The following is a 25,006-nucleotide window of genomic DNA, read 5'->3' as shown; positions in this document are numbered from 1 at the left end:
TTCCTGAGAAAATTAAAATGAATTTACTCTTCTTAGACAAGGTAGAACTTATTCACAAAATATCGTTTGTTACTATAAGACTTATGTGCTTTAAAAAGTACTTAAAATAAATTACTATATTATATAATAACTATTTTAATCAAAAGAAAATTAATACAAATTTCAAAAGTTTGGTCCCCGTGGCACCGTGTACCTTTAACGCTGGCAGCATTTTCGCCTTGTATTGAGATTTTGTCATTGAGCAAAGGAAGCACTAGCTCTATGGTAACCGACAACAGGGCGCTATCGTTAATATTTAATTAGCGCCTGTACATTTAAACTTCACGGCCCAAAAATCTACCGAACAAAATCGATTATTTTTATTTTCCTTTCTTTTTATTAAATTTCTAAATACTCTATTATACATTCAGTTTATGTATTGTTAGTTATATACACATTTAGCTTTATGAAATAGCATTCAACAATAGCCCTTTTTCATTTCAGTTTCAATTTCGAATTGTGTTTTTATAGAACTACTAGACTCTATAAACAACGTAGGTACGGAATTTAGTTCGAATGCAAACGTATTTTCACTCGGATAAATTAATTCTCGTCACGTCGGCAAATAGGGAAAATCTTTAGTGCATGCTGGTGGTGTAACGATAAGCTACAGGCGGCAGCTTTTTGTATATAACCTCTCCATATGTGAAATTGCGAATACACGATTAGACTATACCAATAAAACTTAGGGTTCTTTAAGAAAAGAGCATACTAATAATAATATCTAAGTAGGCCGGTTGCACTCGCGAACCCTCCATTGACTTATAGATTTACATTATATACAGTATTCACTTATCAGGTGAACTATAAATGATTGATTTATGCTATTAAAAAATACTATTACCTAGTGGGTTAATCGTATGACGCAACCCTAGTATAGGTAGACTTTCGGAAAATGCTACATTTGCAACTCAGATGCGGTTGATTTCGAATTGTACTCGGGACTGAAGTGCATATTTCAAAGAGTGACCAAAACTAATTCTGCAGACGCATAATAGTTGTTCGTTCTTTACGAATGCACCCAACTTTTAAAAAGCTCTTTTCTTCAAGTAGGCTAAGTTGTATTGTCTCAGATATACTTTGAGGGTATCTTGAGACTAAAATCATATAAGTTGTTGAAAAGAACTGCTTTAAATTAAATTCACATATCATAGTTATGTCATATATATGTCTTGTTATAATTAAAACTACTAAAATAACATTACGTCTGTATTTTGTACCAAACCTCAGTTAAAGTATGAAATAGTGCAATATTGTAAAAAATACATTATTCAAGCTGTGTTGCAATGCTTAAAAATAATCCCTCAATCTCATTTTGAATATTTATCACCAAAAAGATAGTAAGAATTATATTTTACAGTGACACTCGTGAATTTTAAACATCATAGTAATTTCCACATTAATTTGTATAATTCATTCGTGTTAATTTTATACTCAGTTATAAAAATAAATGCTACTAATAAAATATTAACTTGGACTAAATTAACCATTTCAGAAAACGATGGGAATAATAAACTGGCAACTCGCTACGGGGTTTCTATGTTAAAATTCATAAAAGAAGAATTAAATTATTATTATCTTTGCAAATATCTGTAACAGTTGCAGTAACTGCTATTGTGAAATTAGTACAATATAATAGGATACAATCAAGTCAAAATTAATATAGCCTTTTCAATTTCCCTTACTATCTTCAAAAAAAAAATCAGCAAATATTAAATGTTAAATCAAATGATACTCATATAACGTTGATGGGTCAATATGATCAGTTTCAGAAAGGACTTCATACAATTTTGTAAATAGTCGTATGAGTGTATTGGTCAGCATCCTTGCCTTCTATGCAGTTGATCCAGGTTCGTTCCCGGCCAACGCACTTAAAGGCGTTACTTAAAGATTTAGGTTGGCGCCTGTCAGATAGTACGGCTGACCTCAGAGTTGGTGCTTGTCTCTCTTACCGAATTATTATTGCAATGTTGCGAGGAAATTCTACCAGTGTTAAAGATACACTGCCTGAGGGACCAAGCATATTTTTTTTTAATTATATATTTATCAACCTTTATTATTATTACTATGTTAGTTAATATTTTGGTAAACTATAGCGTGTGTTGAGTAATATATAGAAGTTATGTAATATGAATGATACAGTTCTATAATAATGGCAACGAGTGATTATCATTCCTGCAATATCATTCTTCATTACCATATTGTATTTCCGAATAGCTAAATTCAACTTTTCTCTCGGGGCTCGCGAATTTCCATTGCATTGATAAATTTTGGCACGCAAGGCCATCGATGGAATTTGGGGCATAATACCAGCTCATTATAATAAGGCCCACAAGCCAGGTCAAGGTAGGGGCAAGAAATTATGGGACAGGTAAGCTTAAGTCAAGTTTTACTTCCGGTACCAAAAGTTTTTACAAAGTTTTCAGTTTAAAAGTGATTAAAATGTTCTGAAAAGAGATTTAGGCGAAAGTGCTACAATTTTTAAAAGCCTCTTGCTTTTTAAATTATTAATAAAGTTTTATCTGAGCTTTGAAATACGTCATTAATAATATTTTTTACATCGTGAATTTTAATCTCATAACTGCGAAATTTTAAATATATGTTAATAATGTGGACGACACCGGTTTAAGTTGTAAAGGAGATGAATTCAACCAATTTTGTTTATTGTTTTAATTTATTGGTTTGCAGTTTTCGAGCCATGTCCTCTGTTATTTTAGAACAATAAAATAAAATTGTGGATTATTTGAATACCAGGGCAATTGTACATATTCCTTACATACACTGTAAATGACATAAAAACATTTATTGTGTTTATTACCTCTTCTAAAAAGTCGTCAAACCCTTTCACTAGAACCTTTTTAGACAATTTAACGCGCGCTCAAGAACTTTAACCATTAGCATAAGGGATATGGGACCGCATTTGGGTCAAGTTTGCTGTCCGACGCACAACAAGGTCACACTTTCCTTGCAATTGACTTCGCTATTTATTGGATTACACGCTAAATTGAGTGGGTATTGAAATAGATAGACCTTCAATCCTATTTCCATATTGGGTAAGTGCAGGGAAGGGTTATTTGTGTGCGTGACATTATAGTACATAATATAAAGGGAACCTGTATTTTTAGCGTTATTATAATAGTCTAAGATTAAGGCTATAACATTAAAAATATATATTACTAGATGACCCGGTGAACTTCGTATCACCTAATTATTATGTCAAAAATTAATACAATTTTTTTTCAACTAATCAAAGAGATCGCACGTCACACTACAGCTATGAAAAACAAATTTCTTCTGGCATCTATGACCACTAAATAACAATGTAGATTAATACTAAAAAGACATAAGACACCCAATTTTTACCAGCTAAGAACAGTTTTTTTTTTAATCAATTGTCGTTTTTAGTAGTTTTCTTTACTTGTTATTATTATTATCATAATATCATATATCTGGGCAGCATGTCGCGAGTTTTAGCGAGACTAACAAACAGCAATTTATTTATATATCTATAAATATGACGTTGTCAAATGTAATAATGTTTTTAGAAAAAAAAAATTGTACGTTTAAAGAATTTAGATAAACTAGAACAATACAATGTTCATAATTTTATTTCTTTGTTAGAACCACAAACAGTCAACAATGAATAAATTTAAAGTTAAAAATTTATTTTTATTATTTACGAAGAAAGAAATTATTTTAAAAACACTTCATCACTTTTTCTTATTCCTACTTTTAATTTATATAAATAAATATATAATATATCAAAAACAAAAATAGTTTATAATTCGCAAAAGCATGACATTGTAAAAAAAATTGTACTTAGTTCACCGATGTATAACGCTGATTGAAACATAATTTTCATATATACACTGTCGTTGATAATTTCTTATAGTATCTTTTTGAAACGCTCCAGCACGAATTGGTACATACCTGTCGAGCGAGACCGCAACGAGACTGTAGACAGAGGCGGCGACTGATAATCCCTGCACGTACGGAACTGTCTTGCACATAAGCCAGCCCAGAACCCAGGCTGAAACAGAAAACATCCTTAAATATTTCTTTGTTCAAAATTAAATAAATATTCAACATTAAAAACTTACAAGTAACTTAATTTACATAGGTCGAAGCGCGGATAGTACGCTAATAATGTAATGTGTAAAAATAGAAAGAAATCTCATTTTTTTTATTGTCTGTGTCTCTTATAAAAATTCACTTTCGGTTATGAGCCCTCATATTGAATAGTGATAAAAGTGTAGTAATCATTATATCGCAAGACAACGTTTGTCGGGTCAGCTAGTAATATAATTATCATTATCTACAAATTCACTTATTCGTATACAAAAACGTGTCTTTAAATCTGTATAAACTATTTGTATATATTTTAATTTAAATATACATGCATAATTTGTTACATATAATTTATAACAAAGTCAATGACAGTAACAGTGTGTTATGCGTAAAGTTATAAATTTAACATTTATCACAAACTATTCAGTATTTTCTACGTGTATAATCTAAAGATTAATGCTGGTTCTTGTCTGTATTAGAATCTTTAACTTACCAATACGGCTTGGAAATAAATAAAGATATGGACAAAGGAAAGTATTAATTATCTCAGAAATATTTTAAGTCTCAAAGAGGCTTACATAAAGGCACTTGAGTCCCTTAGAAGTGAATCATTTATTAAGAGCCCAAGTGTAATCCTGCATACAGCCTTGGGTTGGGCAAAGCAACAGGTGGAAGGAGGTCAACAAATCAATATTTACAACAGAAACTGGGTCAGGCCACTGTACCTGTGACCCGTGTTTCTCACTCGCACCCACAGATGCACCCATAACTCCATCCCTCTCTCTGGCCTTGCCCCATTACAATACAGAAATGACTGAATGCAATTAAATATATATTTTCCGGATCTTAGTTTTAAAATTTATTTGGATCTCCTAATTGTTTGGGGTCTTAATATTTTCTAAAAAGGTCCCTAGAGTAGATCTCATTTTATCTGCAATACAAATATTATTTAGTAAAATATTTTGTAATACTATAATATTTGTATTGCAGTTCTATGTGAGGCATAACTATAGATGCGGCATACGGGCTGCAACGGCGCGACATTTACGTTTCTTTCACTTCTTTTAAAGATTATGTAACTATTAGTAAATAATATATAGCGATAAAAGTATGTATACGTCATATCATAGTTTATTATTTACATAACATTATAAATATATTTTTATAATAGAATAATAGTTTCAATTCTTTTGAACCTGGAATTATGTGTATATGTTTTTTTTATTCATTTTTTCATTTAGGTAACTTAATGTGCACTTATGAACGTCAAAGAAAAGAAATATACATTACATATTTCTAATTTTACTTTTACTGCCAATTCTCAAATCAAGGGCGTAGAACGGAAGAGAAGAACTAGCAATAAACTCCCCGCCACTCTTTTTCTCTGTTAATTATTATGAGTTTTATATTTCGATTTATGACTTCAACGATTTCTTATATGTGAACAAATTGTGACAAATTGATTATATCCCACAAGCCTCCAAGGAAAACAATTTTTTTATAAGCTACAGGATTGTCAGCCGTCATATTTAATTCCAAATGTTGAAAGGTATTCGCTGAAATCGAGTTATGCCCGCAATTGTACTCAACTGGGAGGTGGTACGACGATATTAAATATTGTTTAACGAGAATATTTTTTTCTTGATATTACAAAGTACAAAATGTTACAACCGGAAGGTATTCCACTCTAGTGTTGCCCAAAATCGGTCTTGGTCTTGCAGTCTTGGTCTTGTTCTTGCATTTTTGCAAGACCAATACCAATACCAAGACCGCCTTATCGTAGCAAGACCAATACCAAGACTGAAGCCTGCAAGACTTGAGCAAGACAATACTTAAGCCTGCAATACTCTTGCGTCTTGCAGTTAGGACAAACTGAGATTTGGGCGTTATCAAATTTTTTTAACAGATTTTCAACTTTATCGCTAGAGAATTAAGGTTCAAGGTTGATTGGGAAAATGTGACGTTTTGCGAATAAACTATTGGTCATTGGTCGGTCGGTGTAATATATACCTACATTTGATAATTTACCGACAAAGACGCCGCGGTTTGCAACAAGTGTATCACAGCATTTGACACTGTTTGAGCGCCGCATTCGCCGACAAAGAGTACGTACAGAGGCACACAAAATTGTTACCTATTTTGGTAGGGTTGGTACAGGAGGATAAAATTAAATGACCGTAAGTAGGTATAAATTGAATGCTCTGAGTTTCTTGTACAAATTCATTCTCACACTGGCTGTCGGGCGAGATGATAATTAATAACTAAGTAGGTATTGCATCTATTGCATCTATTCAATTGCGAATATTTTGATTTCGAAATAATCATTATTAATATCGGTAAATGATAGATAGTGAGTGATATACCTAGGTACTAAAGTGTGAGCAGCAAGATTGAAAATTGTATATGCCATGTCAGTGCCTTCGTTTTATTAACTTTAAAACGTTAAAGTTTATTTGAAAAAGCTCTCAAGTAAGATTTAGAGTTTACTATTCAATTACGCACAATAAATTACTGAAAAACAAAAAATTATGAAAAATATATTAAGACTTAGGGAATTAGTAGAAAAAATATTCTATCGTGGATACCTAGTTATTAAAAAAGTGATAAACGTTGTGTTTACTTAATTTTATTTTTCTGTGCTAATGCCAACATTGACAACCGTACCAAAATAGGTAAAAATTTAGTCCTAGACTTTGTGTTGCCGCCGTCGCTTTCATGTCAAAGGTCGCCGCCATTGCCTATGGTTCCAAAGAATAAAATAGGTTTTCGGGTGCTCAGAACGGACGTAGATTATGTTGTCCTCGCAAGGAAGATTGTAGTCGTAGGGATATTATAAAAAATTTAGTTATAATAATATACCTAGTTTATATTATTATTAAGTAATACCTATTATACCTTTTTGAAGGACATTGTACTGCAAATTTGGAAGTGGGTGATTTAAACAAACTTGAAACGTGGAAAAACTCCAAATATGAGCGACGTCATATTGCTTTACGCATTTGGTTTTAAAATCACACATTTCCAAAAATCGAGATTTGCAGTGTCGGTTTATCAACTTCTATCGTATCTACTCTAGTAGCTAGTAACCTCCATAAAAACAGCAGGCAACGTATAGTTCCAATAAAAAAGGAACATAATAAACAATATTATTTGCATAATTATCTACACTTTATTTTTGCGTAGGCACAAAACCTATCTGATTTTGATTCTGATACTTCTGTTTTTTAATCTTTTAAAGATTTATTCTATCTATCAAAGAATGCCGCATTTTTCTTTGTCAGTAAATAAATATGAGTTTTTATTTTAATTTCAGTCATTTCAAATTGAGTTTCGCTTCGAGTCTATCTTATTTATTATTCTCGCCCATTTACCTAGCTAGATACATGAGTGACGAATAAATACCAATAGACTAATAGGTATTTACAAGTCTTGCGAGACTTGCGAGACTCTTGCTGCAAGATCAAGACCAAGACCAAGACTGAGAGCGCAATACCAATACCAAGATCAAGACCAGGTATATTGACGCAAGACCAATACCAAGACTGGTCTAAGTCTCGTCTTGGTCTTGCATTTGGGCAACACTATTCCACTCGTGTTGTTCTTTCAATTTCCCGCATCCTTGACTCTGATTCATTAAAATTCCCTCAAAAACCGACTTTCGATGTTCCATATTTTAAAGGTATCGGAACTCGTGCATAATGAACGCCCATACGCAAAATGGAAAGCTAAGACAAGCTCTACCCACAGATTGTGAAAAAAAGTATTAAACCAATATTATGTAATCCTGTTTTGGTTTTGCGTTTGTTTCATTGCCGCCTCCGGCCTCCTTTGCCTAACTTCATTGCTTTAATTTTACTCTCGTGAGCGAGCGACGCTATGTTTTTTGTTTGAAAATAGAACATTTTAATATTTTGACAAAATCTTGGCTTGATATCAGGCTATAGCAATTAGCTCCAAGATAGCGAAACCACTACTATATTATGCTACTATATAAATAATATGAATATTTATGGAAATTAATTTTCTAATATAAAATATTAAAAAATATATATATATATATATTTTAATATTTTATATTAGAAAATGTATTTACCCTAGATTATAAACAAACTATATGCAAAAGGGAATTAAATCTTACTATCTCTAATCTAACTAATCTTACTATTACTCTACTTTGCTCCCGAATTCCAACTCAGACTCAAAAGCTGTATAATCGTATAAGCATACAAAGCGTAGGCCGAATATAATATAATATTTATTCACATAACTGAAACACAAGGTCGCGTTCTAATATTACCCCTTATAAGTTAAATACAATCTCAACTTCAAACAAAGCTTACGGTTAACAACACATAATAAATTATTAAAGCATTTGCGTTCCTGTTTCAGTTTTACTTATGTACATACTTATTTTCGGTTGGCAAGAAGCAATTTCTTTTCTTTATGCGCAGCAACTCGTATGGCGAAGGTAAACATCGCGAGGAACCTGGTATGTCTGATTATAATGAACAGATTGAAAAATAATTATTGACCTATATGAAACAGAGACAGTCTCTATGAATATGCCCTTTGTATTATGAGACTACATTTATACAAGACAATGAAAACAATGGTGTATGTTAATATTAATATTATTAATGGCATGAGGGGCATAGTGTATACAGCATTAAAATTTGAACATTTTGTAAAAAAAGACTACGATTGAATTTATTGTCAGTCCACTGCACTACGCCCTTGATTTTTTTAATACAACCTCTTTAGGCAAATGAGACTTAAAATTTAACTAAACCTCACGAAGATCTGCAGTCGCAGAAAAGGGAAAGATCGATTGAGAAAGAGTGAGAAAGGGAGATCGAGAAAATATACACGCTATTGGTTTATGTATTCGTTTAGTAGTTACATGTTCTAACATGAGAATTGCCATCTAAAATTCTAATTTTAGATGGCAATTCTGTCGCATAACGAACCTGCTTCCCGTTCTACAAAATAACGTATTGTGGAGTAAACGCAGAATTTTATTTATTTATATCATTATTAGCACATGTTTAAACAGTGTAAATATAGATATACAAATACATGGACTGATGATATACTGGTACATGATCATCTATTGAGGCTTTTACCTTAGTAATAATTAAAAAAAAGTTCATGTGTACTTTGTACACACGCACTTTTTTTAGCTTTCATACAGTATACATCGTATTACTTAAATGAATGAAGGCTATTTTGATTACTGAATAAACCAAAAATATTTTTCTACTACTTACTGCAAAACTATTGTATTGAAATCAAAACATTTTGTTTGGCGCATTGTTTCTGCCATTCAATATTTTCTCTGGATTATATTGGTTCGAAGACTTCCAAGGTTGGTATTAATCTTGTACCGATTGACAGACGCTGGAGGCTGCGTTTGTCGCTCAGTATTCACATATTGAATTCTTGCTATTGCGATTCCCGAGTGTTGTGACTGTGATTGCATAAGATATTTTATTTTATGATCGTTTAATTTTATTGTATAATAATATAATATAATTTTGTTAATATAATATAATATTTTATTTTTAATATTATAAATATAATTTTATTGTATGTATATCTAGGTGAATCACCAATGCGACATTCAACAGTAGTAGTATGAGATGAGTAAGTTTTTTCGGATTTATTCATTTTCAAAAAGAAATCCTGTTTTAATAAACAGTGCCTGTTAATAATTAATGGCAATCGGTTGTGGCTGCGTTGCCTATTTACATACTCCGTTTATTACAGGCATACAGTATCTGTGGCATAATAGAACTTACATATTCACTATTTCGTTCTAAATGTAAACTCTCTTCTTTAAATACATTTATTATCTTGGCTGTAAAAAGTGTTGGAGTTTGAATATGTAAATAATAGTAGGCAACACTGGTTACATGTAAAGAAAATGTTTGAGTTTAGAATCTTAGAATACCTGTTTGAATTTTATATAATAAGATAGTTTCTGTTTTTTGTATAAGTACTTCTATTCTAGACGCGGTCAGTGTAACATCTTTGGCTCTTTATAAACATAAATGATTGTAAATATTATTGTAATGAATACGTAAGTGTCATAGTGTTGTGCTCCAGAAATATGTATTAAAATAGACCCTCACCACCCGAACTCAGTCCTTTTAAAAGATTGGAAACAAAAAGTAACGATATATAAGGTTCTTAATATAAAATTTGTAAAACCTCCTATTTGACTCACAAACTTGACCATCAATACAAAAGCCAAAAATAATACCATTAAATGTTTAATCAATCAAAATATTTATTCATATAGGTAAACAGGTACACTTATGAAGGTCAAAAAAATTAATTGTAAATTTACATTGACTACCAGTTCGCAAGTCAAGAGCGTAGAGTGGGCAAGAATATCTGCCCACTCTACGCTCACCAACTCTGAGTCAATTTCAAACGAATATGTCACATTTATTCGAGACTCCAAAGTTAAATGTATGTAATAAATAAGTTTGCAGACATCTACTTTAAGAGAGTCCCGATGAAACGCTGACATCACAGTATGCACTGGGGACTGTAAGTCAACCTAATATGTTACTAATTTAGAGAAACTCGGTTCTCTAAATATCATAAGTCAGACTACGTTTGAACTCTAAATCATTTAGTTTGGGTCAGTTTATTGGTCACATTATTATTAGTAGCTATTCTAGTGATTGTAACTATATAGCTGTTCTCAGATGAATTAGTATGATGTCTATGGTTTAGAAAAAACTAGTCTAGGTAATCCCGTAGCTAGGTAACTCTTATTCTCTCCGAAAAGTAAACATTGATAGGACTGCGAGGGTCTCTAATAGTTCTCTCTTTCTTACTTTCTTTCTTTATTATTTTTAAGGATATAAGAAAAATAGGCTTATCTGATGTTAAGTTATACCGCCGCCTATAGGCACTCTCTATGCCATAGGGCCCGCGAGTGCCTTGCCAGCTTTTTAAGAATTGGCACGTTTTTTTTAATAAACCTAAGTCCTAAGGACTACATGTAGCAAATGTATTTTGCTAGGCCTTCTCTCATTGGGAAAGAATTGCAGTAGGTCCTGCTACTTTCAGTGAAGTGTATATTATTAAAAGCCCAATACGGTGCTGTTTAATAAAGAAATGCAAAAATGAGTCAGTCAAATGCTTTCTTAATGCAGTGATACCCACATCATTTGATTATTGTTGCATTGATCCAATATAGTTTACATACAGATACACATATTATGAAAAAGCCTTAATGGCGAGACTAATCTAATTTAGACTAATCAGAAAAGAGTCTGAAGTGTCATATATTATAAAGCATTATAGGAAGCTATTTTGCCTTATATCTCTTACTTTATAATCTTAGAGGTGTTGCGAGTTTGTACGAGGCAATCTAGACATTTGACCTACTTCAATTTGAGAGGATGTAATGCCCCGAAGCGCTTTGAGTTTATGGATACGACGGGCTTGTAGCTTTTAGAGTTCCGCATAACATTTTGGAGATTAAATTATGTAATGGTATTAATTTTTGCGTAACAAAACATTGATACCAGACCTTACATAGAATTCCTGTTAGATAAACAATTATATATAGCTACTGCCTTTATTACACAATGTCTTTAAATATAATCCTTACAAAATTTTATTCTTCAAGATATCTGTAATCAAAATATTTGAGAATTGTTATTCTCAGCACCAAAACAAACTTTTTGGGGTTATAAGTGTTTATAAAAAATTAAATAAACTACTTACAGTTCAATAATTATTTGTACAATTATTTAAAAAGAAAGTTATTTCGACGAAAATTATATTGCTGCCTTTATTATAGACAAAATACACACATAACTATAATATATTTATTGAATTCTTAGAAAATGTGTTTACGTGTACAAAACTATAGAAAGTTATACAAGAAAACTGAAAGAGCTGACGGGGTGATTCTACACTATAATGTACTTGAAAAGTTTGGAATTTGACTTCTTAAGTTACCTGAGAACCTCGTAATTTCATTTAAAAGCAAGTAAAGCAAAAAACTTTCTGATTTCATATATATTGAAAAGAGCTTATCCAGAAACGGTGATAAAACTGACCAACAGTAAAAAAATTTAAAAGAAGTTAATAGATATTAAAAAAGAAAAAATAACTGCACTCATAACCCTTGAAACATTATGCTATATTATGTATGCGTAAATACAATTTATTTAATTTCCACCAACTAACAAATTTATTCGATATCTTCACAAATTATATTTTTAACTATATTAATAGTCTCTGAACCATTAGGTTGTGCGCTCACCGCTGCGCTTTAATAGATTTTTTATTTTTCATATAGTAACACATCATATAGAAAGACTGGGAACATAAGTAGTAGAAAGTAGGTTATTTTTCATATTATGACAAAAGTTACATTGGTGCGGTCGTAAAATACTGAACATATTTAAGAAATTCTTTTTATGAAGATTCACATATTCGATAGACATATTCGACGGCTATAACGTCTAAGATTTTTTTTTAAATTTAATTCTTGTTATTTGAAACAATTAACAAAATTACGGAACCCTTCAAATTTTATAAGAAATTTTACTTGGAAGCGTTTTTATTTAGTCCACTAAATCCTTCAGATTAAAAATTGGCTCCCTATATAAAAAAACGTTTCATCTTGATCGTAACTTTATTGCGTTAAATTGCATAATAATTGATATGAAACATAAAATTAGAAGTGTGGCGATATGGGTCAGGCTGTTTACCTAATACCTAATAAATTAATAAAAATTCTTAAGAAAACAGTTTTATTGTAAATTGTTTTCAGCCGTACTTAGAATTCCTATAAAAGAAGAGGATCAAACATATGTAATCTGAAGCCAAGATATGTATATCAGATACACGTTCATTAATAACTTTTGACGATAGCATATAAAAAATAATTATAAAAACCAAGCACAAATATTTTATTATTTCGTCATGATTTACATAGCTATCGCTAGCTTATAAACTGTCTTTTTAAAATGATAAATGTGCATTGTATAACAACACAATAGAAAATCTTCGAGACATTTGTTAATTAAACACAACAATGGGTGTCGATTGAATTAATCCTATTTTGAAAACTGTATTCAAATGATATGAGATATTGAATTTATCTTGATTTATAAAGAGATTAAGAGCTTATGTTTTTTTGCGCAATTAAGTATAAAAAGGCGTAATTAAATAATAAGCAATATTTTTGTTTAAATTAAGAATGCAAAACTTAATATTTAAATATATATCATATAATATACTAATAGCTGTACTCAGTCATCCATTAATATCATAATATATGTAAATTACGCGTCACGTTGTTTGTCCGCTATGGACTCCTATAATTATACTGTACGTGTGTATGTCACTGACCACCTTTCAAACTGAACTGGCTGAATCGATTTGAATGATTTTTTTCATGCGTTTGGGTGGAGATTCCTGTATGGTTGGATTCACAAATCAGCCCGGCAGATACCGCTGCAGTCAGTACTTTCATATCTTATTTAATATCCTAATCGCTTGAAATATCATGCACAATAACGTCGAGTCCGCTAGTGTATTTATATATTTTAAAAACAATAAAATTCAGCCAATTTTAATATCCAATTATTTAACGACTATTTGGCACTTTGGTACTTTCAATTGGATTAATCACTATTACGATGGATAGCTTATAAATGAGGCCTAAGTTACTGGTAAACCTTAATAAACGACTTTGAGAATCGAAACGAAATGACAATCAACCCGTTCTTTGAAGTCACTTTGTTGTTGCTTTAACATATAACAATACATGGATTGTATAACACGACTTTTCAGAAGTCACTTAAATACACTATGTTTTAGTAAGTTTAATAAAGTTATGTGTTGCAGTTCCGTCTTCAATAATCAATGTTAGGCGGCACAAAAACCCGTTTCACAATTGCAATGCTCAAGAGGCTGTCCGTTAGGATTTCAATGTGAAGCCGACATGTGAGGGATTTAGGACGAATCTCTATTGGCCACGAGTTAGAGATTTGGATATTAGAATGCAGTACGATTTGTATGAATAATAGTTGTATACTAAACGTTTTTGGCACTGCCACATTTGCAGCAGATTTCAAGAAATAAAACGAGTGAAAGATTAGAAAACTATATATATGGTTTTTGAGTGTATTAATATGTGAAAAAGACAAGAAAAAGCTATACAAAAAATTAAAAAAAAAGTCCAATATAGGCTTCCAGTAGTGATAACTATAGAGCCTCATTTAAAGATATCTATAAATATGAAATTTATTGTGTAACTAATCCAATACTAGGAGTGTTTTAGAAAAAAGCTTTCGTGAGCTTTTTAGCATCGTGCATATGCTGTGTTTTCAAGTTATTACTTTTGAATCGTTATCGTTTGTTTGTTATAAATGGAAAAATACCGTGAAGGCATAACAAGTTCTATTGACATTTTATAGACCGTAAAAGCCTAGTAACGGAGAATACGTTTCTTTATTATGACGACATTTATACCAAATGTTTCAGAAACTAGACTAAAGCCAATCTAAAACAGATTTAGTATAACGCATTTCAAGTAATGGAAAAGTCATTGCTTCCCTTGGCGGGTAATTTTGTTTTAATATTGTAACAAATTTAGTATACTCAATATAGATATCATAAAATAAACAGTGGAAATCGGTCCTGTAATTGATTTTATTAGTTTTAAATTTTATTTCAATAATGTATGAACAATGTTGCTTCGCGCCATCTGCACGTCTAAACTACGGTATCTAATGCGGTAGTCATAAATAAACAATTTCAACTAAGTAAAAAGATTCAATATTACACTACATAATATGAAAAAGGTTCGGTGTACGGCGTATGATCTTTGATCTTTTAAAACGCGCTGTTCTGTTTCCACGTTAACAAAGTTAGACATACTTAGTAAGTAATTTGTGTGTTTCAATCTTTTAACGGAAAAATTACAGATATATTCTATTTGTAAAGTAAGCCGTTTAAATATAATTACATTTCTTACAAAGCATGTAAAAGCGGTCTTACAGCTAAAGCAGTTTCTTCCAGTCAACCAGACTTATGTATAAACGTGAAAATAAAATACAATACAGAATTTAAAACTACACTAACTATACAATATAACAATAGATAAAATTTTAATTTTATTGGTAAATAATTTACATCAAATATGCTTTGTTTTCATATTTCTTTGCATATATCTCCTGTTTTTGTATTGTATTTTGTGATGTAAATAGTGTTATTAATACATTTAAATATTTCTGTCTGCGAGGACGGCACAGCTAGTGGAGTTCCACAATCAATGACTAACCTTTGATGTATCTTCAAATATCCATTTTATAGACTCATTAAAAAAAAACTCATATCCTGTCATTCTGATTGACCATATCCGATAGCAACCAGTTCGTCACGTTCCAATGTTTGTTAAAGCCTTTATTGCGTGACAGTTGTCACGTTATTGCGAGTGTCATCAACTCAATTCAGGCAAACACTAATTGCTTTTGTTTGTTTTGTGGAGGTTTTTGTAAATTATAACCTTATTATTCATTGATTTGAGGTAAATAAATCGTTAAAAATATAAAGTTTATCTGTAGTAGATACATTGTAACAAATTTTAAGTGAATATATTAAAGGTCGGCAACGCACTCGCGAGCCCTCTGGCATTGAGAGTGTCCATGGGCGGCGGGATCACTTAACATCAGGTGAGCCTCCTGCCCGTTTGCCTCCGGTTCTATAAAAAAAATATATATAATTTATTTTTTACTATATATATTTTGCTTTGCCTGTGTTGCTTAGATAAAATAGCCTTATTTTGCCCTTTTTTAAACCTTATTCCTTGCTCAAAACGTATGCACGATTTGGGTACTAGGTACTAGTAGTTCTATTAACATTTGCTTATAACATCAACTGCAGCAAATTATTAAATAATATTAAATTTTAGACACAACCGACCATGTAACGTAAAAGAATAAAATATTGTAATTAAAGTTTAATTACAGCAGCCCTTCAAGATAAAATGTTTTTTATACAGATTATAGTCGCAATTATTCATATAAAAAGGAATATCCCACACACGTTTTGTAATAAAACAGTGGGTGTATAAAACTTAACCTATTTTTCAATTCAATATAATATAAAGTTCAATACATTATAATAACTACTATGTAACCTTTTACTCGAATATTTCAATAAAAACAGTTAGAACATAGTTTCAATAAGTTAGTTTTCAAACATGAACGCTTTCAGAGTATTCGTGTTCAGTGGAGCTAAAAAGATATGGAAAACGATTGCATACACATTTATTGATAAGAATAGAAGAAATGTATGACAATAGAATTGTGTACGGACTTTATAACTCGGAATTGGAACACGTAAGATGAGGTTTCTTTCTTATTTCAGGCTGAAATTGCACTTGATGTTTATATAATGTTCAAACTAATTTCGCCAAGTTTAACATAACATTCGGGTTGAAGGAAAAATATTTGTACCATCATAAGGAAAGGAAAATAGTATTATTATTACCTTAATCAATGATATAAAGGGGGAGAGAAGCAATTATCAATAATCAACCTTAAAATTTAATAATTAAAAAATATTATTAAAAGGAGCCTTTAGGCAAGGTTCCGAAGATAGCGTTCCCCCTTTGAATAGCTAGAGTAATTCTTTGTGCGAGGTAGCTGCTAGCTCTTCTTTCTCCTGTGATGTCGTTACCTTTTTGATCCATCCCTAAAAAGCCTTATCGCGCTAGGACCCCACGGACCAGGGTCATCATTAATTATCAATTAAATTTCTGAGTTATTTCCTTTGGAATAAAAAATAAATAAACTTGAATTAAATTTGACTATTTACTCGATCTTACAAGTTAAGTCAATTATATAACTTTAATGAAAAAATATTAAAAATAATAACATAAGCTTAACACAATAATAACATTCCGGTAAAGCGTCCTGCCGCTTCAAAAAGTCCAATTGTTTAAGCGGTTGCGTTGCTTTAAATATACAGGAATTAAACGCTAAGCTATTTGCCAAGGCCATGTGTAGGAAGTTAATAACGCCGTCCTTGAATCAAAATATGCGAGGATCTCAGAGTGTGCCGGGAACTGGAGGCTGCACAGATTGAATTGACGTGATCACAGCGGAATCTCACGCGTGCTCCACTCATTATACTAATACGGCTCAGATTTCTACTTCATGTGCCTTGTTTGGTATGCATTATACGATCTTGGGGTTGCCATCTTTGTTAGGGATATAAATATCCAGTTTATTAAGAATTATAAAGGCTTGTTTTTGTAATATAGTACAGGAGTTTCTGCTTTGCTTATTTAATTTTACACCCAAGTAACTATGTATGTAAAAGTATATAACAACAAAAGTATAGCAGTCTTTGATTATACACATACACACACATATGATGATAAATTCACAGCTCGCGTATTCGTTGCATAATAAGGTGAAAAACATACTATGTATAAACATAAATTGTTATTAAAAATATTACCGATGTAGTCGGGGCGTATTTCCCGACGCGTAACACTTCTAATACACTATTTCACAAATAGTAGCAGTGAAATGTATTTTTTGTTTGTTGAAAAAAAAAATTGTGAGATAGATAAAGTCCCTGGACGCGATGGCAGTAGAGTAAAATATATATAAAAAACATAAATTGTTTATTCATTAGAAAAATACGTATAATGTTATCGCTACTGAAAAAATCTTATCATAGATGTTTTATTAATTTCCAAAGCTTTCAATACTCCTTGCTAGTAATAATTATCAAAATGCAAAATCTTGCTGAAATCTTGGCTACAACTTGTTCTATTACTTTCTGAAGCACAATTTATACGACAATGGTTTTAAGCTCCGCAAATACACAAGAGACGCATGGACTATAAATTACAGTGTCCAACTCGAGCACGATAAATTATACAGACATGTTCAATGAACTAAAATATTTAAAAATTTAATTTCAATACTCCCAGACGAACATTGAAAGTAAAGGATTTATTTATTACAAAATTATACAAATTATTTGACAGACACGGGAATCTTATCCGTCGAGTAAAGTACATACTTTACAATAAACCAAGTCCCATTATATATATATATAGAATGGGGCTTCATATATAAGTGTGGTTGATGTCATTAAGATATATCGTAAATACTTTGACTATACAAACTTTGATTATTAAAAATATTACTGTAGGTTGTAATTAACAAAATATAAATTTAAGAAAATGTAACTTATTCGAGGTTAGAAATAATTAAAGAATAATTTATATATTTTAATGAATGATTTATTAGAATTATAAGTGCGTTACACTTTAGTCTTAAAACTTGTTTCAGTCGGACATTTTAAAAACGAAACATTTGAAACAGATTGCACGATTTAAGTAGGTTAATAGAACGAATTAAATATTAGATGCCAATATATCCCGTAGCCATGGTGACACCATACAAATACAAATTCAAAGAAATCAAGTACTGCAGGAAACTATTTGAAAAAATTGGAAACTACGAATACTCTATTTGTTTAATCAGGATAAAAATATTATTAAATAGTTGTCTCATCAGCTGTACTTAAAGAAACCACTTTTTTGTTCAAATTCAATTATATTTTTTTTATCTAGGTGGCGGAGAGTTTATTGTCAGTTCTTCTCTTCCGTTCTACGCCCTTAATTAGAAAATTAGAAGCATTTAATGTATATTTCTTTTTTTGACGTTCATAAGTGTACATTATATTACCTATATGAATAAATGATTTTTTGATTTGATTTGCGTATCCCAAATAGATTAAGATATAAATTTTGTTTAAACTTTTATTTTTCAAATATAATTTCTTCAAACCTAATACAAAATTTTCTCTCTACTTCATTCAAATCAATGGTATTCAGCAGTTGCAACAAATCGATGCAAGTGGCCGGGTTACGGTGTATTCACCCGATAACCTAGGCTAAATGTTTGTAAGAACATTGGTGCCTACAAGCAGTAGTTCCTAACTTCATAGTATTTATACTATGAATCTAACATATATGCATATTAAAAGAAAAAAAATCCAAAACTTTTTAATAATTAGAAAAATTCCCCTTCATTATTGGAATTTAAGGTATATTCTTGAATGGAAATCCTACACATTGGGTTCATGTGAAAGAGGTAAAAAATATTGAAAGTCGTTATTTTCCAAGAACAAAACCTACACCCAGCCCATAACAATTTACGTTTTTTTTGTAATATTTATCCGTTGTTACGATAGATACAGTGTATAGAATCGAAATGACGGTTCAGTTTTTAAATTAACGTACCCCTTATTAAGGCAAACCTTCATCTTTCGACCTATCCCTTTTTAGAAGCTTCAAATACCTCGAATACCTTCAGGCGTTCATAAAACCCGCAATTACATATTCACAGTAAATAAACTCATACCTCGCTCGAGGTATTATCTCAATAAAACTCATCAGCGAACAAAAAATTAACACCAACACAACTTGAAAATATTAAAAACATTTATTCATTCCGCGCCTCTTCACCTCGACCTTGGCGCGACCTTGAAATGCATTCCTCATAAACCTTCATTTGTGAAAACCTCTTGTCAAGTCAAAAGAGCGCGTTCTAAAGGTGAAAAATTCTAGTGAGCGACGCGTGCTGAGGGCTTGTAGAACTAAGAACGTTTACCGAATATATATTTTATTATAAAATATTATTTGTAAAATTCAATAGGAATAAATCGGATGCTGTCTTTAGATGGAGCTAACACCAGTACAAATTCAGATTATGCTCTGAACTCTAAAGAGCGTACAAATTCTTAAAATTCCGGCAACTCACTGCCAAGCCCTCTAGCATCGAAAGTGCCCATGGGCGGCGGTATCACTTAACATCAGGTGAGCCTCCTACCCGTTTGCCCGTTGTTCTATAAAAAAAAATTAAGGTTTGGGAGATTAAAAACAATCTGGGATTGTGGATTAATTATTGGGTTCGAGCGTTAGTGGACTAGCGAAATATCTATATATTGTAAAGTGTGGGTCGTCTACGGAATAACACATTCAAGGTATGTGCTGCGTAATATCCCATTGAGTGAGAAATTAAATTATGTTCCGGGAGTGCAGCTGTCGGGTAAAAACATTTTGTATCCGGCACGTTTTCACTTTAAAATTAATGTTAAAACAATTTCAAATATTTGTTGGCTTCATACAACGTATGATATTCGTTTTATGTTTTTATCACTGCCAAAGTATCAAATTAAACGAAAAAACCTTAGAGAAACATTGTATTGTTAAAATAATCAATGAATTTTTACTTTGATAGTCGCGGAAGAACTACATTATTTTAAGCAACAACCATTAAAACTTTGTTAAATACTGTTAGGAAAATAGGTGACCAAGCTTTTGATCATGTCAAACCTTGACAATTTTCATCATCTCTTTCAGTTTTTGGTTGTTACAGATTGATATCACCAAGCAACGATGATGATGATTAGGCCTGGCTTGTATCTAATAGCTGAGCGCTCACTGCATAACACCACAGCGTCATAAGCTTTATATTTTTTACCATGTCGGTTTCAAAATTAAATGATATAAGTATATAACAAAACTTGAGTATTTCGGACAGGTTTAAGGTAACACCAAAAAATACGAGCGCCATCACATCAATCATACACGGCAAAGGGACATGTATAAGGAGACCTGGCTGAAGACGCACGTATTTGTTGAAAATCCTTAGACTATGGTTTGGATACAGCACCAAGTCTTTGTTTAGTCGCGCGGTATCCAAAATTAAACTAGCCACTGATCGTCAACCTTCACAAGGAGATAGCACTATAAGAAGAAGATATAAGGTAATAAATAATGTTGCGATAAAAAAACTATAAGCCTAAGAAACTGAAATCCGTAGTAATAGCCTATCCTTGAACAGATGATTAAGCGAAAAAAAGCTGTTTCTTCTATTGTTTCCCAGATTGCAACATCTTTGTATTTACATATTATAATCTGTTGATAGCCAGCAGTTTTTAGCAATATTTTCTTGAAAATGCACCGCGAAACGTTTTTAATATCGTTGAGTACGGTTTCTGATTTCATATATATTTCATTGTCAGTGAATTTAATATACAGTTTGACTTAATTAATAATAAAGGATCTTATCTTAGGAATATCCAACTAAAGAGGTAAACATGTGATAAGGGTTATGCTCAGTATTTCAAATAGATCTAAAGACTACCCTAAACCTTGGGGCAAAGCCGTGAGGAGAATTTATTGTAAGTCAATATGGTCTCTGAATTATGATAATTTTGAGGTAATTAAAATGAGTAAAAGTAAATTATTATTATTATTGTTTTTATATTAATATAATAAATAATAATATTTGAGTAAAATTATTATTTTTATATTATTATTTTATTATTTATTACTCAATATGTCATATGGAACATGGTGTAGTGGTTGCAGCTCCTTACAAAAATTTTGTAAAAAAAACTTGGCGATTAAAAAGAGTGGCGGAGAGTTTATTGCCAGTTCTTCTCTTCCGTTCTACGCCCTTTATTTGAGAACTTGCAGTAAATGTAAAATTAGATTCATTTAATATTTATTTTTTTGTCGTTCATAAGTATACATTATGTTAGCTATATGAATAAATAAATTTTGACTTTAACTTTAATAAATGTTTGGTTTCACGATGTTTTATTTATTTGTGTTGTTCAGAATTTCCGTAAACTATATTTCTGATATTATCCTATAGCGTATTGACTAACTAAAGACTCGAACAAAATCCTTATCGAACTTGTAATTAAAACGGAAGAACATTGAAAACAAATTGTGTATTGACATTTTAAGCACTAATAAGAATCGGTCTGGACACAATAAACTTAGCTGCCGTAAATAACGCTGCTAGACGTGAACCATTCAATAAGACACGACAATTTCCACTAGTGTTCCTTAAGCTTAAAAAAAAAATATTGTCTTCCTTTGTCTTTGATCTATGCGTCTATGTTACGCAGTATTATATAGTAATTATCACAAGTATCTTCATTAATTATGATTATAAATTAACGGTTTAATTATATTAGTCTTAAGTAAACGAGAATGTATGTATGTGTTATGTTTGTAATAATTTTTACATTACAAAGGAAATATAAGTAAAAAGCATTAATAGAAATAATGTCATAAAAACGCGCTCATAAACATTTAAATGTATGGTACTTGCGTAATCAAAGGCAATATACAACGATCTATACGAAACTTAATAATACTAATAATAAACGTCTCAAATAGAAGTCTTCCTCCAACTTCGAAATACTCATGGGCCGGTGGACAAGCGCTTACTAAAGATTTAAGTTGGCGCCTGGAAGATAGTTCCGGTTACCTCAGAGATGGTGCTTTCCTCGCTCAACGAATCAGTATCGCAATACAGCAAGGAAGTACTGCTCGTGTTAAAGGTACACTGCCACAGGGCCCAAGCTTATTAAATTTGTTTTTTATAAATTTTTTATTATTATTACTATGTAGGTTAAGAAAATTGTAAATACTGTATATTTGATTGTAATAATAAATAAAAACTTTATGGACCTTTGGAAATTGCGTTTTATTGACGTTCATAAGTGTACATGTTTACCTAAATGAATAAAGATATTATGACTATTATGACTATGCACGCAAAATATTTTACAACACATTTATTTATTATTTTATTATGTAATCAAAATGAAATATAGAACATGGTTATGTATCATCTTACGTATCTATTATCTTTTATTTTTGTATTATTTGAAAGTTGAACGTAAAATAATAGTTGACTTATAATATAAAAATTTTGTAAGAAATTCGAGATAAAAAATAAATTCTTTATTGGACTCGGAGGTCGATAGCAGAGTTCGAGTCGTGCGCCTCTTCTCTATATTGAAATTACTCTTGACTAAGACATAATATAAAGATAGAAACGGAAGATACTAGTTTAAAGTCTTAAGAGGTTGGAATTGAAATAATTTAAAAATTAGAGCAGCCAGAGTCTACTGTACCCCGTGACCTGAAGTCGAGTGGTGTCAGATTGGCGATGAAGCACGTTCTCCGACTACTCTCCACAATTCTTATTATAATTCTGTGCATACATAGAGCATAGCAACATGCTTATCGTTTTGTACCAATTTTTTTCATTAAATGACTAAGTGTGCTAGCTTAATAGTATTTTTAAATGAAGATAAATTCCCAAATTGGTTTGCAGCAGATGCTTTCTTTGATACTCATTTTTGTGGTATGCAAAGTAAATAACTGCTAAGCCAATTTAAACTTATACTAATTTTACATTTATTTGTGTAACTTAGATATCGGTTCTTGATTTTATTTTTACGAAAATAATATATGTATGAAGTCAGAAGTAGCCAAGTTATATTCAAAAACAGGAAGGGAAGATTTATTACATTACTCGAACCTGGATTCACGGTTAAATTATATATTTTTATTTATCTTGGATAAACATAGCAAGCAAACATAGCAAGTATTGCGTATAAAAGAATAATTTATTGGTGTACAAACCGTATGAGTGTACAGGTAACATATGTGTAACTCGTATTCTATATATTTCTTTATGTAAATTTCGTTACATTAAAATTAAAACAAATTACATAAATTATTACGGATGCCACGTAAAACGGGTGGTCTTATCGAACAAGCGATCTTCCTGAAAAAAATAAATACCTACAGTAAAGTGCATTTTAGGAAGGTGTTTTATCTGTTGTTCAACATTATTTCTTTGATGTTCATCCCTATATTTTGTTCGGTAATATCTTTACATTGGGCAGTCAGGATATGTAACACCGTCTTGCCTGCTTCATTGTTGCAAGGACAGGTTACATTTTGTTTGAATTGAAGTCTGTGAGGATAGGTTGAGAATCCAGTTGAGAAACTTAATTATCTTGAACTTGCAAAACATTCTGCATATCCATTTACGCAAATACAGGTAAATTCGCGTTAATTGAAGTACTACTTAGCAGTCCTTTGATGTAGACCATACCTAAACCTGAGCACTTAAGTGATTGGTTTTAGTCCCGTCTGTGTTTTGGTTTCGATCGAATTGGAGTCAATTATGTGGGTGCAAGTTCTAGGGAATTACAATAACTCAAGGCACAATAAATTATTTGTTTATTATAAAGTAATAAGTTTATTAAAATACTATTAAATAAAAATATTATATATTCAGCCCTACTCAAATAGAAATTATAGTAAAACAAGAGAATAATATACATTATGCAATAAATATGAATAAAAGCACTATAATGTAGGCGGATGTGTACCACCAGTTTAGTGACGTCATGAATATATACACTTTGTATGTTAAAAAATGGTGGGAGTATCTATTTTGTGAACCATAAATTCAATAAGCAACCTCTGTATCTCCACTTGTCGTAACTAAATAATTTATTCTAGCAAGTGTATCTACAAAATAAAACCTACAAAATAGACTTACTTTATAACATTTAAAATATATTTATTTATTTATACTTTATTCAAAAACATACACATAACAAAAAAAAGGTTACAAAAGTAATAAGGCAACCCTATTTCTTCCAGGCAACCCTAATAAGAAACAAAGAAAAAGAAATACAAACAGAAAGTGGAGTGCAATAAATGCAAAATAATTAACAAAAAAAACTATGTTAAATGTAAAGTATAATTTCTAAAACCCAAATATAATAATATACATATTTATATACTATTACTGGGCAACAGAAACTTCTCCCAACTACATAGAGTAATAAATAACTTCCTCTATTAAGTATAATAGACTTATTAAATACTATTATTTTTTTCGATTCACCACATTAAATTAATTATTTACAATTTAAATATTTCTCATCTTTACAACGAAAGAAAATGAAAAAGTTACTGTTATTCTTTAGTGAAAAAGTTGAA

General features: G+C 31.1%; 1 protein-coding gene across 1 annotated transcript in view; it reads right to left on the bottom strand.

The window, feature by feature from the left end:
• The window catches only part of LOC111001548 (neuropeptide SIFamide receptor-like), an 88,301-nt gene that overhangs the window by 43,378 nt on the left and 19,917 nt on the right, over positions 1–25,006 (bottom strand). The window contains exon 2 of the mRNA XM_045631956.1: positions 3,970–4,069. Within this exon, the coding sequence (XP_045487912.1) occupies positions 3,970–4,069 (100 nt within the window). The remainder of the gene's footprint in view (positions 1–3,969; positions 4,070–25,006) is intronic.

The sequence above is a fragment of the Pieris rapae genome, chromosome 17 (assembly GCF_905147795.1).
Source record: "Pieris rapae chromosome 17, ilPieRapa1.1, whole genome shotgun sequence".
Classification (NCBI taxonomy): Eukaryota; Metazoa; Arthropoda; class Insecta; order Lepidoptera; family Pieridae; genus Pieris; species Pieris rapae.
This window is presented reverse-complemented; position numbering and strand designations above follow the sequence as displayed.